At 44.7% G+C, this 17,643-nt stretch overlaps 2 protein-coding genes across 2 annotated transcripts in view; both read right to left on the bottom strand.

The window, feature by feature from the left end:
- The window catches only part of LOC139746398 (uncharacterized), a 31,562-nt gene extending 24,453 nt beyond the window's left edge, over window positions 1-7,109 (bottom strand). Inside the window, exon 1 of the mRNA XM_071657609.1 lies at window positions 6,926-7,109. Coding sequence (XP_071513710.1) covers window positions 6,926-6,952 — 27 coding nt within the window. The 5' untranslated portion in view covers window positions 6,953-7,109. The remainder of the gene's footprint in view (window positions 1-6,925) is intronic.
- Window positions 7,110-8,173: 1,064 nt separating this feature from the next.
- Window positions 8,174-17,643, bottom strand: part of LOC139746451 (uncharacterized) — a 43,924-nt gene continuing 34,454 nt past the window's right edge. The window contains exons 20-27 of the mRNA XM_071657701.1: window positions 16,626-16,711; window positions 15,791-15,914; window positions 14,656-14,757; window positions 14,024-14,167; window positions 13,604-13,992; window positions 11,240-11,335; window positions 10,127-10,227; window positions 8,174-9,735 (exon numbers count right to left, since the gene is read on the bottom strand). Of these exons, the coding sequence (XP_071513802.1) occupies window positions 9,428-9,735; window positions 10,127-10,227; window positions 11,240-11,335; window positions 13,604-13,992; window positions 14,024-14,167; window positions 14,656-14,757; window positions 15,791-15,914; window positions 16,626-16,711 (1,350 nt within the window). The 3' untranslated portion in view covers window positions 8,174-9,427. The remainder of the gene's footprint in view (window positions 9,736-10,126; window positions 10,228-11,239; window positions 11,336-13,603; window positions 13,993-14,023; window positions 14,168-14,655; window positions 14,758-15,790; window positions 15,915-16,625; window positions 16,712-17,643) is intronic.

Raw genomic sequence — 17,643 nt, 5'->3', positions numbered from 1 at the left:
ACGGGTCGTACCTATGTGCTCAAAGGTCGTACCCTGTGTGCTCACGGGTCGTACCCTGTGTGCTCACGGGTCGTACCTATGTGCTCAAGACTCGTACCTTCGTGTTCGCGGGTCGTACCATCGTGCTCACGGGTCGTGCCATCGTGCTCGCGGGTCGTACCATCGTGCTCACGGGTCGTACCTATGTGCTCAAGGATCGTACCTATGTGCTCAAGGATCGTACCTATGTGCTCAAGGATCGTGCCGTCGTGCTCGCGGGTCGTACCGTCGCGCTCGCGGGTCGTACCGTCGTGCTCGAGCGGCCGTGACTCAAAAGGTTAATACAATTGTGTCCAGCGGCGGCAACAGGTTAATGGCGAAGCCGAGGGGGGAATATACTGTACGTTGGAAACACCCGCTCCAGCAGCAGTGTGCACCGGGCTACCATAATTACTCTCGGGCTAAAGCCAATGGGGGTTTATCTGTGCCCAGGAATTTTTTAATTACTCAAGTTGAAAACCAATTTAGAGTCGGACTAATGTTAGATTTTTTTTCCCCTCTTTCATCCAGAAAAATATATGGTTCATTTGTTCGCTGCAAAAACCTGAAACGAGTTTATGAACTAAAAACTCCCACGTAAACAGGCGGACAGACAAAATTTACAAGGTTTCTGTAATGTAGAGGTTAGCGTCGCTGACCATGATACACGCACGGGCCCGCCGAGGCTCGAGGTCGGCTGGGAGGTTAGTCAGCCTACAGACAACCTAGCTGTTCATCCTTCCTTCGGGGCTGGTCGATAAATGAGTACCGGGCTTACGATAAGATGTGGCTGTGTAGGTATAATAGTAAAGACAGTGTACATATGTACAGTGTTGGAGTATGTGGCTATATTGTACATATGTACAGTATTAAGGGACGAGGCAACACGAGTGTAAAACAAGCCCCAAGCAAAATGTGAACAGTAATCACGTAAAAACATATATGGTAAGAGGGAGGCAATCATAGTCTAGTGATGGGGGCTCAATAAGCCTGCGGTAGCTGTCAAGCTCCTCTCCCTGGCCTTTACCTTCCCTCTCACATTAAACGAGGGTCACTGACATTCAGTCCACACACACACACATAAACACACTTTTCACTTAACATGTAATTCCTATGAATCTTCAGCTTTCATTTATAATTTCGCTGCGGTGATCGCTACGCGTCAGCCCTCCTTACTGACAAACTCTCGTTATGGGTAAAGGAAGTTCAAGATCTGAGGCATCACGAGTGCAGAACTCTCCCTCATGCTGAATATATATATATAAACCCTAACTGGAGCTGCTGGAGAAGGTCCAGAGGAAGGCATCAAAAAAATCTTAGCCTGAACAAGGGAGAGGTACTCCTGCTGCAGGAGGACTGTGGCTATAGCCTCGCCCACGCCAGGAGACAGAGGGAGAGGGAGAGACAGGGACACACACACACACAAACTATTTTCTTTTATTTTGACAGGGGGTGAGAGTACCCCAGCGTGAAGCCGTGAATAACATATTCACGCATCCGTCATGCTTTGAACTTTACCTTTCAGCAGTTTCCCAGGCGAAGTATGATGAATACATCAGCCTGAACTGTGACAGCCGCACCAACCGACCCGAAGTGCACGTCAAACACCAACCTGCTCCTGCTCTTCCTCCCTAACTTTCATCAGGTGATAGACAAACAATAAGCGGTAGGGGAGTTCCCTCATCCTCTCCTTACAAATCAGGCAGGACCCCAACTGCAAACATTATATTTCCAGTCTTTCTGAACGAGGCGGACTGATCACAACTTGGTTTATAAAGTATCGGTGAACGATCGCCGTATGTCTACTACCGTAGAGTGAGAATGAGTGGTCAATAGCAGGGTGCATGGTAGTCTATAGCCTGTCCTATGTATGAAGGGGAAATGGGCAAAATCCGAACTTGGAATTCACTCCATCTTCAGGTAGTCACTATACCGAACTAACGGCAGCCGAAACACTACCACAGACCTTTTGTACAGCACACTGCCACACACACCATATATATCTTTCTTTCATACTATTCGCCATCTCCCGCATTAGCGAGGTTGCGTTAAGAACAGAGGACTGGACCTTTGAGGGAATATCCTCACCTGGCCCCCTTCTCTGTCCCTTCTTTTGGAAAATTAAAAAAAAACCGAGAGGGGAGGATTTCCAGCCCCCCGCTCCCTTACCTTTTAGTCGCCTTCTACGACACGCAGGGAATATATATATATATATATATATATATATATATATATATATATATATATATATATATACAGGCGGAAGGAGCAGCAGCAGCCAGGGTTGGCCGGGAGCTGACTATTGGTCCGTGTCACCAGCAACATCTTCCCTCACAACAATACGATCATCATTCCTCTGGACAACAATGCCTCCTCTGTTTACGAATCGTAGTGAATCATTCTTCATCCTAACGTATATATAGAATAGTTACGAGAGGTGTCTGGGCGCCTTTCTTTAACCCTTGTCTTCCCGTAATCTACAAGGTTCAATCAAGTTAGTGCGGTCTTAAACACATTGTCTATTAAAAGGAAATCAATGCGACTCAGTCAATCGACGACCCTAAAGCACGCCTCGTACACGATTCGTATACGTGATGGAGTGACCTTTGACATAACCCTTACGGATTACGCAGCGCCCCCCTGAGATGAATTTTATCATGGGGGTACAAAAGTTTCTTTCGGGCCCCCCTTCCCATCTCCATTGGTCATCCTGTTTTTATCCACTACGGGTTCACGCCATGAGCTGTGAGGCCCAAAAGGGTATGGAAGATGAGAGACGGATGGAACGGAACGTTCTGTTGATTTTCTGCATTTGAGATCTTACATGCTCCTATACTCCCTACATGATAAATATAAATATATATAAATTTTCCGAGGTTCCAGGAAATTCCCGGGCCCCGTTTTAGACCCCGGGCTCCCTTATGGACGGACACCGGGCCCCGGTACGGTGTACTCTGCACACACCCCTTCCCCTCACTGTCCGTGGGATTACGTCAGGCAATCGTATCTATACATCGTACGCTCATGTTAGGGGATCCTATACCATCGTGCCTAAAGGGCCAATTAACAATTAGGTCTTTCGCTGAGCGGTCATTTTAGTTTATTAATGAAAACAAGACATCTCGAACAATGGTAAGCCATCAGTATATATATATATATATATATATATATATATATATATATATATATATATATATATATATATATATATATATATATATATTCAACCAAATCAAGACGAACGTTAAAACCCAGTGAATGATAACAACTCAATTTTCAAGAACAGAATAATCTATATTACTCGCCAGCCTTTGCATTTAAGCGATTCCCACGCCACGAAGCCACGGATCTGGAGATTATTCTCGATCAATTTCCGGGCTCTGGTCACGCAACCCCGGAAATTCTCATTTACCAATTCATATAAGTAAATGAGAATAGGTAAATGTTTTTAAAAATCACCCAATTTGTTGACTTCCTATACCGTGTGCCCACTAGGATACATACCGGCCATGAACTTCCTGCCGTTTGAAAATAAATTGCTTTCTGGTTTTTAAAAAATATTGGTCCGTTAAGAATATTTATTAAAAGAAGGGATTCCACCCGCGTCCTTGAATTAAAAAAATTCGCCATTCTTTTTTTTTTTTTTTAGAAAACGCTCGAGTGTGTGTGTGTGTATATATATATATATATATATATATATATATATATATATATATATATATATATATATATATATTACCGTCAACTTTATGCATACAACATCCACACACGTATATGCAGGAAAAAACCTGCAACCTGCAACATACACATGTATTCAAGCGGAGAAATGAAGTACAATCCAAGTCCCTTAACTTGTATTAATACGGGTTTACGTTACGTATTCCTGGCTGAGATTTTATCACATCTCCCGCCATAATTAGAGCCCAAGTCTACAAAATACGTCCACACAGCAGCCTCTGTATATAATTTTCAGCAGGCTATTATATCCGGCGTTATTAATAACGGCCCGGTAATACCCAAGCCTATGTGCAATTTGACATTAGCGGGGGGGGGGGGGACGAGGAATTCTGATATTAATTCCCTTTTATAACATACATCAAGACTAATCATCCGAGAGATTAATGGTTCGGGTAATGTAATCACGTTAAGACTGAGCCGGATGGGAGGGCTCAGGACGACCAAACCATCACCGGAATATTCTAATAATTTCAACCAGTACCTTCTCTCTTTGTGTACGATGCGCGCTCTCGCGCGCGAGCGAGCGCGTGTGTGCTTGTGTGTGTGTGTGTCCGAGTTTTTTCCTTAATATGCACTCATATACAACTGCCGCACCAGTTTTAGCTAGCAATCTAACACATGCCGTATGCTGCAGGTCTAAGATGTATGATGTACCGAAATCGTTGCCCATCACCCCACAACAGTTAAGCCACCCCCCTCCCCCCCTACAGACTATTCCTTGGCCTTGGTTCACCTTGATCGCTTCATATGACCTACTTCTGCCCACTGAGAGCAGGTGGCTCTCCTCTCTCGGACCCCACCATATACACCACATCGATCCGAGTCACTCTACCCCCATGCGCGCCTTTCAGAGCTCCCCCCTTCCTGAATATTCAGGCTTCGATAACTGAAAGCTTTTCTTCCCTACATCCTCCTTGATCCCTCCTTCCCCCTCCCTTACGCCCTCTACTTCAAACACACACACATCCTCTTTGTCGATCTATCTTCACTCATCCTCTCCCTTAGCCCAAACCATTTCAACACACCCTGGTCACCTATCTCAGTCGTACTGCGCGTTACTGTAACAGCACCTTGCCCTTACAAGGCATCGTAACGACATTATATAAAGTAAATTGGCTTCCCATCTAAAACAAGTATTTCGATTCAGTATTTACTATCAGAAATTTCAATTAGTCCAAACGATATTTCTCTCAGAAAACTGAAAAAGGGTCTACTGGCATATAGCTTTTTCGACAGAAAATACAAAGAAAAAAAAAAATGCTGGAAAGGGACAAGCGCTAATGAATTGTAAACTTGCTTACCAATTATCAAAAGAGGAGATAGAAAATGGTTTTCAAACAAGTGTCCCATCAACCTTACTTCAGGTTACGGCGGTAGACATCGAATGTGTGTGTGTGGACAGCGCACTCGGGTCCTCGACAAGAAACAACGGACGGTATTACACAGGGAAGTGTCTGAGTGGCTTCACGTGACGTGTTTGGTACTGCCAGGCTCAGTCCTCGGACCCATACTCTTCATCATCTACATCGCACTCGTACACTACAGCATCTACATCACATTCATACAATACAGCATCTACATCGCATTCATACAATTCAGCATCTACATCACATTCATACAATACAGCATCTACATCGCATTCATACAATACAGCATCTACATCACATTCATACAATACAATCGAGGCTTCTATGTTTAACATACGCATCTTCGCCTACATAAACCCTAACCTCTCCTCCCACACACGTTCCTTATCTCACAAAAGACCTTAGGTCTCTTCCTCCGGCCTACGACTCACTTCAGTACCAATGCTTCTCTCTCCGTTACCACCTCTACTCCTACGTATCTAAAGCCTTTCACTTTTTACCAAGTCTTCCCCCACTGCACCTAAAGAAACACAGAGAGCTAATGAAGTACAAACATGTTACCAGAATTAAGAGAGCTGCTACAGGCTGGAAGGTTTAAAGTCACCCACATTGGATGAGAGAAGAGTGAGGAGTGACCTGAGAACAAACTTTTTCTTTCAAAGGAGATCGATGACGTAACCAGTAAACAGTTCTTTTAGAGATGTAGGGATAGTGCAACCAGACGACATAACATGAAACTATGCAAGAAACCCGTTCAAAAAAAATGTAAAGAAGTACCTTTACTGCATAAGAATGGTGGGTGAATGGAATTAGATGACCGAGGGCAATGGCTAATGCACACAACTTACATAAATTTGATTAATGTGGATGGCACTAGAGAATGCTTAGGAGATGGGGTCCCACGAATGTAAAACTCCCTCCCCGTACAATACACACACTCCCCACCCTAAGCCAGGTAGTGTGTGATTACCATTTGTGTGTGACGGGGAGGGAGTTTTACACCCGTGTTTCACCGTCTTTATACTATAAGTATAGTACTTATTCACACACACACACACACACACACCTCTCACTCTATGCCAGCTACCTATTAATCAACCAGCCCGAGGATAAAATGAATACCTGGGTTGGATGGAGGCCGTCTGCCACGTTCAGGATTCGAACCCTTGCGGCTCCGACCCCTGGCTGGCCCGTGCTGACTTATGGTCAGTAACCCAATCACTACACTAAGAACGCCCGTGTGTTTGTGTGTGTGTGTGTTTCCCTAATCGTAGAAGTGTTTGTGTCATCACCTGGTCATGTGTGTATAAAGTGTGCAAGACATTCAGCCAAAAAACTCGCATAATCACTTATAATTATCATATTTCATTGAAAACACCAGCACTCCTACCGTAAGACCGTTCGTAAAATAAAACAGCTACCGACTATTAATCATTTACGTTATAAATCGTTACATACGTCTAAAATATACAAACAAACAATAACAAAAATACCATAGAGTCCGGAGGTCACTACTGTAATCATATACATTTTTTGTAATTTTCAACGCTTACAAAAACCATTCTATCAGTTTCGTTGATTATACACCGTAATACTACACGCCCTTCATACAACATATGATCACCAACAATAAGCAATAATCAAACACTTTTCAACAATATTATACACACACACACATATATATATATATATATATATATATATATATATATATATATATATATATTAGAATAAGTCTAGCGGTCAACTGGGAGATAAACCGTTGTTGCACACACGGGAGACGAGTCGAAAAACACACTTACTGTAACGAATTTGAGTGTGTTGGCCATGTCAGATGTCACTTGCCGCGGCGTGGAGGAGAGTGGTGGTCACGCAGGTCTTCTCGTGGTACAACGCTGGTGTGAACCATCACCCACTACCTCCCTCATCACCACCACAACCCAACAGACCCCCAACTCGGTCCGGACACTGTCGCCAGACGCTACCAGCACAACAACTTGCTTTCGAGCTATACACTCACATGAACGTCCGTCTCTGCTAGTATCATTCAGTCGTGGGATATCGATTATTGGTAAAAATTATATTGTTGTACAGTGATCCGGGGATGCTAAAGAATTTCAGGAATTGTGAATACATTTTCGGTGTTTATAAATCTTGAAAACTTACGGCAGGCGCAAACGCGAGACTATCAGAGAAAATGAAGTATTCATAGTTGTAGGGGTAACTATGTTACGTGAAAGTATTTCGCTCTATGTTATTCTATTTGATATGTACCCTAATTTCATGATTAGGGTTTATCTGATCACACTAACATAATCATAGGATACAAAAAGAAGCGGTGCGCATTTGAAATTGGTCAGGTAGATATATTATGATGTTTTTAATGATTAGGTAAAGACACAACGCTTTTTTATATGTAAAACACAAAACGTAAATAATCAAATTGTAGTAATTATATATCTTATATGACTTTGTCTCGTCATATCTGTATTTTCAGTCTAACTTCTTGTTTTCATGTGCTTCTTGATAAAATCTCCTCCGTATGATAATCCACCTCTCTCTCTCTCTCGAGCACTTCAGTTGCTGTCAGGTTTCACTACTTTTGGCTCAGGTAGCTGTCTTTTCTTTCTGCTTCACCCGCACTGGGGCTATTGGCCTTCAGTCCACATACATATGATCTCTCCATCTCACACATAACACTGGACAACACGTAACTCACACGACTCGTTCTCTGTATTTTCCTACGGTGGGCGCTACGCGCTGTAGTGTCACCTGCCAAAATCTCCTTCTTGTAAATAAGTACATATTCAATAAAAAAAAACCCAGAATTTTCGTACTAATAATATAAGTATTAATTGCCCATTCTCCCCATATCTGGAATATTGGAACCACTGTAGTATAAATATCATCAGAAATATGTATTTGAATATTGATCACAGGTAATATAGATCATGAGAAGGATCGTGAGGACTGAAGAGAAGGCTGGACTAAATATTTTTACTTCAGGATGAAGAGTTGTGACTCAAGGTGATGGATATTAATGTTGAATATAATGATAGAGATATTTATTTGGGCAAAATCATAGCATATTCTCATCCATTATGTATAATATCAAACATAATAAAGACATCTGTTGAAACATATTGCATTTCTGAGCTATACATGTGTGATTACCACTACAGTCACTTAGCTATACATGTGATGATGACGACCAGTGTTATCATCACTATGGCCACACCTTCTGAAGCTACAAACACAGAACACTGAACAAGTTATTACATAAGATGCAACACACCATTACTGACCAGAGGCAGGTGGTCGACGGAGACTCATTTCAAATGGAACACACACACACACACACACACACACAGGCGTATGCATCACGAAAGCTGGCATCCTCGCTTGAAGAGGAGGAGGGGAAAACTGGCTGGTCGACGGCTTTGAGAGTCGAAGTCAGACGTTTACTGAAGGGGAGAGGATGCGGGCCACAGCAGCGGTGGGTGGAGGTCCTGGCTTTGATGCGCCCAAGAAGCTAGTGTTGAAGCCCAGGATAATACAGAGCCGACCATGACGACAAAAGGAGACTACGACCACGTGAGGCAGTGGAACATAGGCATCGATAAGAGAAGCACCGTTCACGAGGAGTAAGGGAACAGAGTGCTTTGCAAGACGTGGCCAACACGCCGTTCAGCGATCGCTGGGAGCGACAGACCACAGTCACCACGTCCAACGCCTATGGACTGCAACACTGGGAATCGTAAGGGTGAACCACTGTCATCCTAGGGATAGCAAGACGGGTGGGGGAAGTCATATACAGTACTCGTTTCCATCGTCGACAGAACTTACGCTCACTGCATGAACGAGCACAGTCACAAGGGGCTGAAGTACAGTCACCAGAGCTAGATCGTCGTAGTACATGAAGAAAGGAGACATTTACGGGAAGGAAGAGGACGATATATATAGTCAGAGGTTTCCATGTGAGCCACATTAATAGCATAGAGTGTTGACAGACTTTACCCAGTGAATTCATGAGAGAAGAACACCTCTGCCTCCTCCCAGGAGGACCCAGGAACGTGTTCTGTCGAGATGAGAAATGATGCAGATTGAGGAAGGAAAGGGGAGAATTCAAAGGGGGAACGATTTTCTGAGCTCACAGCAAGAGAGAGAGAGTGTGTCATATCCAGTGCATCAAGACCGTTGATTTCGTACAAGACCGCGTCGACTGGGAGGCGGAGAGGAGTTCTTCACAAAGGGAACGCGTCACAAAGCATCCTTCTGGAGGCTCGAGCGAGCTCCTGCTGCGTTCACGGGAAGAACGTGACGGAATTCTCCGATCTTGGGCTTCGCTCGTCCGATTCCTCGATTGTGTCGAAGTCGGGGACGTAACGCGGGTTGTCGTAGCTTCCGGAGACGTCGTCGAGCCCGCAATGCGACCAGGCCTCCAAGTTGCAGAGGACACCTGGCGGCGGAGGTGGTGCCGGTGCCTCGGGTAGGTGGGTTGGAGTAGAGAGGGACACCGTGGACGAGGAGTCCTCTGAGGTGGAGGACTCGACGGAAGTCCTACGTCCTGAGGAACTGTCGCTGCTGCTCGGTCCCTCCGACTGCGAGAGATCTGCAGGATACCCGGAAGGGGTAGATTATAACGAGAGGGGGAAAAGATACCCAGAAACAAATAGATACACGAAAAGACACAAGACACTAGAATATGAAGGATATGAAGCACTCAAACGCTGTACCTACGACATTCAACAAGTGTTATAAATACAGGATTCAAGTATCACAAGCACCTAAGTGTTTGTAACTATAGTACCCACGTTGTTATAACTACAGGTAGGACTCTTAAGTGTTATCAACAATAGGTAGGACCCTTAGTGTTATCAACTATAGCATCCAACCCTTACAACCCACAACACTCATGCGTTACAACCATAGCCCTAAAAACGTGTTATAAACCACGGGGACTCCAGTAGCATAAGTATACAGCACCTACGTCTTATACGAACCTGAGATGTAAGAGAACTGGGTGGCGTTGGAGGCCTGGCTGGCAGCACGAATGTTCCTCTGGGTCAGCCGAGGTGACATCTTCAGCGGTACCGGAGTCACCCTTGGGGGGAAAGGTCAAGAGGGGGTCAACCCAGGTCAAGATGGTGAAGGTTAGCCTCGGTTTATGAGGCCATCCCACTTCAATAAAAAAGTAGCCTGATATAAGTGACTATTTTGTTGTAAGTTGGAGAGACTGTTGAATGTAAGGAGGTTCAATAAGTTAGGTATTTTTAACTTGCTCTAAGCCAGGAGGTTAACAGTGAGGAGCTCTGAACTTGCTCCAAGACAGGATGATGAAAAAAAGGTTATCCCTTACCAAGAGATTAAGTTTCTCATAAGGTCATAAGTTCATGCTTGGTCGGGACATCCAGAGGCTAAGTAATAGACCAAGAGGTTTCTCAAGGTCAAGAGGTGACAGGTCGTTATGTCAACGGTAACTATAAGCCAAAGTGCCACTGGAGGTCAGCAGGTCAAAGGCATCTTGAGTCAGGTCATCCTAGGTCAAGATGTAATGGCAGGTCAAAGAGCATCCTAGGCCACAGAGCCTGTATGTGTGTGTGTGTGTGTGTGTGTGTGTGTGTGTGTGTGTATATATATATATATATATATATATATATATATATATATAATGAAAGTAGAAATATTCACCTTAACTGTTTCTCCTCATCTATAATCTTATCACTTGTAAGTCGCCCCAACATCTTACATGTAAGTCCCCATTTCATCTGTATGTATCCTGCCTTCCATGTTTAAGCCCCCCCCTGCCTCTCGCCTGTAAGTCCCCTACCCCTAAGTTCCCATCCCCTTACCTGCAAATCCCCTCTACCCATCACCTTCTAGTGCTTCACCTGTGACAATCACGGGGACTCACATGTAGCAGCACCTGATGTGGTAGAGAGTCATGGGGACTCGCATGTGGCTGCACCTGGTGTGGTAGGTCATAGGACTCACCTGTGGCTGCACATGGTGTGGTAGGTCATAGGACTCACCTGTAGCTGCACCTGGGGTGGTAGAGAGTCACAGGGGCTCACCTGTAGCTGCACCTGGGGTGATAGAGAGTCACAGGGGCTCACCTGGTACGGAAGGGGTCGCGGTTGGCTGTGGTAGTACATAGGGCGGTGGCGGGAATCTCCCAACCCGGCTTAGCAACATACCCAACACACCAATCCCTGCAAGGATATATATATATATATATATATATATATATATATATATATATATATATTATATAAAATGATAATAATATATATATATATATATATATATATATATATATTATATAAAATGATAATAATATATATATATATATATATATATATATATATATATATATATATATATATATATATATATATATATATATATATCCGTTACCTATAAGGTCAGCCAAATACGAGGATAAAAAAAAATTTCACTTATACATCACTCACTGAAACGTGACTGTAACACGAGGATATAAAATGGAGGAATGAAAAATCATGACAAATTACATATGAAATTGAATGTTAAAGTAAACGTAGAATTAAATGAATTGAAGATATAAATGAAGGTGAATAAACACGATTGATATACTGCCAGGTTGCATTTGGTAAAGCTGCTACTTCACTTTACCATAATTTTTATACCTTTCTCACACACACACACACAAAATTCCGAGAACAGGACGAATTTTACAGTCTATCATGGTGTCCCCGTTTTCTTTGTTAACAAAACATGGATGTCTGAGAGCAGTGTAAACAGGAACTGATACATGTGTGATCTTAATATACATGCACCGTATATTTTGACCAGTGTATATCAGGGAAGAAATTCCATGCAGAGTATACTTATCCTAAATATATCACCTGGATAGACGGGGGTTTGGCAGTGGGGCAGATAAGATGAAAAGATAAGAAAAAAATAAAAACATACAACATTGATTTGTTCATCGTTGTGGTGAGGAGGTAGCAGCAATGTCCAGCAGCTGATGCAAGGCTTTGAGGCAAAGACTTTTCTGAGGCTGTTTGACTACCACTCCCTGCAGCCTAGTCTGCAGACATTTGATCACCATTCCCAACAGCCTAGTCTGCACTGCAGCTGTCTGACTACCATTCCCTGCAGCCTAGTCTGCAACATTTGACCACCACACCCTGCAGCCTAGTGTGCTACCGCCGGACCACCACTCCCTGCAGCCTAGTCTGCATCATTTGACCACCACTCCCTGCAGCCTAGTCTGCACCATTTGACCACCACTCCCTGCAGCCTAGTGTGCTACCGCCGGACCACCACTCCCTGCAGCCTAGTCTGCACCATTTGACCATCACTCCCTGCAGCCTAGTCTGCACCATTTGACCATCACTCCCTGCAGCCTAGTCTGCACTATTTGAACACCACTCCCTGCAGCCTAGTGTGCTCCCGCCGGACCACCACTCCCTGCAGTATGGGGCCGTCTGACCACCACTCCCTGCATGCCTAGTCAACGCCACGTCCTTCCTACACATGTTGGATAGGCTCGTCTCGCCTGTCTGAGTAACCCCCATGTAGATATTTCGGAACACAAGTGACGACAATACGTCTCGTAAATGCTCGGACATTTTCCGTGAATGGGTTGCAATGTCCCTCCCTTGTTGGTGCTTTTGTGTTGTATGTCTTAGATCGCCAGACAAAAGGTGTCGGGGAAATTTCCACTTTTGAGAGAAAACCGTCGATTTTACCTTGGTGATATGCTGTACCATATTATGGAAGTAGATGGGAAATGAATAGGTGAAACGATGTAAAACATACGAACAGACTTGAGGAAGTCTCTCAGACGTTACCGTCACATATGATTTCTTTTCAATACTCTTAAGACACTGAAAATGCCTTTAAAAATCGTGATGCGCTATCGCGATGTGATGACGATAACTTCGGTACGTTTTTATCAAGCCTTTTGTATCACATTTCCGAGATAGCGATCTGAAGGAGGTGCCGAAGCAACAAAGGCATTAGGAAATTAAGAATCGTAGCAGTGTGTGATGTAAGCGTTCCAGCTCGACGTGCCCTCCACATAATCACACTTTTCATGGCCTAATCATCAACATTGTGGCTTTCAATGCTACGGAAAGTTAACAATCAATCGCCCCTATAAACCAAGAGGTATTCAAGTTGAAGGATCGCTGGGGCAAGGTTTATACCAAGGTGTGATATTATACGCCATCTTTCGCTCTCACCAAGACTCTCTAGTGAGTGTTGGTTAACTGCTGTTGATGTTAGGTGAGTAGGCACGGGCAACTGAATACCTACAGGGAAGGATGAAGTGCTGGGTTGACTGTGGACTGACTACCGCGACCAGGATTCGAACCTATGCAACCAAGAATGCGTCATGGTCAGCAACGCTAACTGATACACTACGGAGGTCTATATTACCCACGCTCTTCCTTGCGTTCAGTCTTTTTACACTTACACTTGGTAATACCCACCTGACGAAGCTCGGCGACTCTGACTGGGTTTTCTTGTCCCGGGCCGGGCTGTTGTAAGCAGGGCGCCTATGAGGCTGGTAGCGGCGATCGCTGGCGTGGTGTTGGTGATCGCTGGTGGGATGTTGGCGATCGTTGGTGTGGTGTTGGTGATCGCTGGCGTAATTTCGGCGATCGTTGGCACGGTGTTGGCAATTGTCACTGTGGTACTGGCGATCGCTGGCGTGGTGCTGGCGATCTTTTACGTGATGTTGGCGATCGTTGGCGTGATGCTGCCGATTGTTAACGTTGTGTTGGAGATCACTAGCGTTATGTTGGCGATCTCTGGCACGATGTTGGCGATCGTTGGCGTGATGTTGACGATCCATGGCGTAGAACCAGGAAGTATTTGGCTGATCTTCGTCGTAGTCACAGTAATGTTCATGGCTGCTGGCTTCTTGATGGCGCCGGGTGTGATGGCTGGGGTAGTCTGTGTTGTACTGCCTGGAGGCTGAGGCTGCTGGAGGCTTGCCTGCGGTATTCTGACGCTCTCCTGACGGAGGAGGTCAAGGGCGGCTTCCGCGATACCTGTAGGAGAAGCAATTATAAGGGATTCTTACCTCATACACACACACACACATACGTGCCTACAGATGGTAACATCAGGGAACTAATTACTGGGTGATAGACCCTAACCCCTGGTCAGACACACTAACCTTCAAGTATAGAACAATATAGCTTGAGTTAAGAGACTCAAGCGACTACGGAGGAAGAACTAAGGTTTACGTCATCACGAAGATAGCCACTAGATATCTTTAGGTGCTACTTATAAGGTACACTCTGCTGGGCAGGTGTTAGCCGCTGAGCAAGGAGCACCTAGCTCCTCGACTCGAGGGGCTTCGATGAAAGTAGCCCTTAAACAGGCATAGCTCATTGGCAGATCCTTTTAGGCGGGTCAACTAGCCTCGAAGGGAAGAGGAACTGGCCGCTAGGTAGACCTATACTAGCCAGCGGAGGAAGGGATGGTGACTAGCCACTAACTGGACACTGACCTTGCAAGAAGGGACTCAACTCACTTTGCTCAGCAGGTACCTGGAGAGGGTCTCCGGCAGTCTGGCCAGCAGGGCTGAGCGGACCGTGTTGTTTACCAGGCAGTGGAGCACCAGGATCATAATGCCCTAAGGTGGGAGAATGAATCGTGAGAGGTTAGAGGCAGGTAGGGAGGTGAGAGAGAGAGAGAGAGAATGTGGGGTAGGAGCAGGAGAAAGAGAAGCAAGTAGGGAGATGTCCTTAGGAGGGAGCAGGGATGAGGAGAGCAAGGGGGAGTCGAAGGGTGAGTGAAAAGTTCAGGGAGAAGAGTAGGGTGTGAGCAAGGGTGAGACAGGCAGGGAGAGTTGCAGGGGAGAGGCTACAGGGCAGTAGGCAGTGTCGCCAGGCGAGGGAGAGGAGATGGCAAAGTAAGTGATGAGGGATAGGAGGAAAGAGGGAAAGGAATGAAATAGGAAGGTGACAGGAAGGGAGAACATACCTACGAGAACTTACAACGAGGTCTTGTCAAATGGCAGGGCTTAGCCCGTAGCGCTCACCGTAGGAAGACATAGAGTTATAATGACCGAGTCGTGTGAGTACTATGTTGTCAAGTGTTATGCTACGAGATGGAGAGATTGTATGTCTGTGGGTGTGAGTAAGGCAGAAAAAGAAAATACAACAATCTGGGTCAAAGATATGATACTTGACAGCCACCGAAAAGCCAGTCAGATCACTGGGTAGGATCATAGGTCGAGTGTGGAGGTGAGGTGTGTACGTCTGTGCGAGGCGAGTGTAGGAAACATCAGGAGTGAGAATTCTGGGTCATGAGGACGTCTTTGATGTGTTAAACTGGTGTATATATTACTGCAGACACGGGTGTTGTCCAGTGTAGACGAGAAAGTATAACTCTGACATTTCTGGGTATTTTAGTTTCAGGCGGGTGTATGTCTGAGTTTGGAGAGCGATAGTTTAGTGCTTGTTGGAGTCATTCTGGCGTGTTTATGGTTAGCGTTTTGTTTGCTGGCGGTGGTTGGATCTGTGTGAAGCAAAGGTAAGCATATTTTCATTGGTGTCTAATGTTAAAACCAATCAGATCCCTATCCACAAATAATTTAGTAATCTGTTCACTACTTCTGAATATCAAATCTATCAATTTCCTACGGAATTTTAGGAACCTCTCACCTGTGAGGCGTTGAAGATGGTGAAGACGTAGGCGAAGAAGTGGCCAGTGTTGAGGTAGAGGAAGCCAAACACCCAAGTGATACCCAGGATGCAGTTCAGGGAGAAGCAACCCTTCACCCACAGCCTGTCGGGGGAGGGAACACGTATCACTTGAGTACTGTGTCTCACCCACAGAGCCAGCAGAGCAACGCTTGACTCGAGGAAACATTTCCCCCGTCAGCTTGCATAACATCAACATCTTTTTTCTCTTCAGCACTATTATACTAAGTCATCTCCACCCACAAGAACAAAAGAGCAGCGGTTTCACATAGACTCATGACCTATAACGAGTTTCTTCAAGTAGTTCAGAGTCCTCATTCCTACTCATGATAGTCTCTCATGCCGATGGGAGAGCTCCGTCAACCTTTTACACACTGAGGAACTAACTAGCCTTTTGATCTCCATCTCTTAGCTCCTTTGGCAGGAAATTTCACCCTCGTGAATGCAGTACCTTAACTCCGTATGTAAAACAGTTCCAGTGTTTGTAAAACTGGATTAGTGACTACGACAACCTTAACTTCCTGCGTGAAAGAATTAAGCTCCTTGAATAGGAGACTTTAACTAATTTTTTGGCTGTGAATTTCCATCTCGTCTGCAATGTTTACGAGCTGTAGAGTACGTCCCTGGCGTCAGCTTTCAAAATACCAGTCTCTCGTTGTTGCTTTGAAGATAAAAGGCCCTGAGCATAGAGGGTTAGGCAAGCTATGATAAAAATCATGATCATTCTTTCTCTTTTCCCTCTTTCACTTTCCTTTGCATTCTCCCTCTCGCTCTCACTCCGCGTCCCTCGACTTACTTGATCTGCTGCGGGAGGGTCTTCTGCTTGTTGGCCTTCAGCGTGGCGGCAGAGCGGAGGGCCAGGATCATGCACACTGTGTTAACCTGGGGGTAGGGAAGGTCTCATCAACACACGTAATGAAGGGCATCAACGATAACAGGTAACAGATAGCCACTTAGCCCGTGACGAGGTCATCCGCTTAAAAATACAATACGATGGCGCTCAATACATTTCTATTTGAGATAAATCAGTAAGAAGGCCGTGTCCCTTATGTTCAGGGTCTATCGGCAGAATAAGACCCTACAGGATAAAGAAAGACTGAAATACGAAGTGTTGCTGAAGTGAAGGAAAAGTGGAGATTTTTTTTTTCTTTCTTTAGGAAGGGGTAAAGCATATTCCTCCTGTGTCAAGGGTCAAGTTGGAGTCACTCATTGCGGAAATAAGAAAGCTGTGTCCTCTCTTATGCAAGATACTTTCGCTACCGTAATACATTAACAGGAATGGCTGAAATATATACTACTTTTCGAGTGAGAAAAGTATCTGTGTCCATCTGAGGAATCACTGTAATTAAAAGTTTTTCACTTGAATAAGGCTCACGGAGATTACGTTACTGGCGATTTTGCCTAATAATTCTCAAACTTTTCGGCTAACACTTGTGGAAGTTGAACACCACGAGGGGAAAAAAGTTTGTAATTCATTCTCTCTAGCCCACGAAAAAAACATACTCCTTTCTCTATCTCTCTCTATTCTCTTTAGTTCACGAAAAAATACTCCTCTCTCTCTTTATGTCACTGTATGTGTCTGTCGGTCTACATATATTTGATCTTTCTATTCTGAACAGTTGCTCCGATTATATAAAAGGATTGACCCTTGTATGGAGTACTGCTCTCACATCTGGGGAGGATCAAATTCTAATTTTTAAAGCAGAGTCGAGTCCAAAGCAATCCCAACCCGACCTTGTAACTTGATCCACTTACCCTAGGCCTCAGTGCTCGATTACTTTCCCTCGTCTGTAGATATTACTTAGGTCTCTACC

This window comes from Panulirus ornatus, chromosome 65 (assembly GCF_036320965.1).
Source record: "Panulirus ornatus isolate Po-2019 chromosome 65, ASM3632096v1, whole genome shotgun sequence".
Lineage (NCBI taxonomy): Eukaryota > Metazoa > Arthropoda > Malacostraca > Decapoda > Palinuridae > Panulirus > Panulirus ornatus.
Note: the sequence above shows the minus strand (reverse complement) of the source record. Positions and strands in the feature narration are given on the sequence as shown.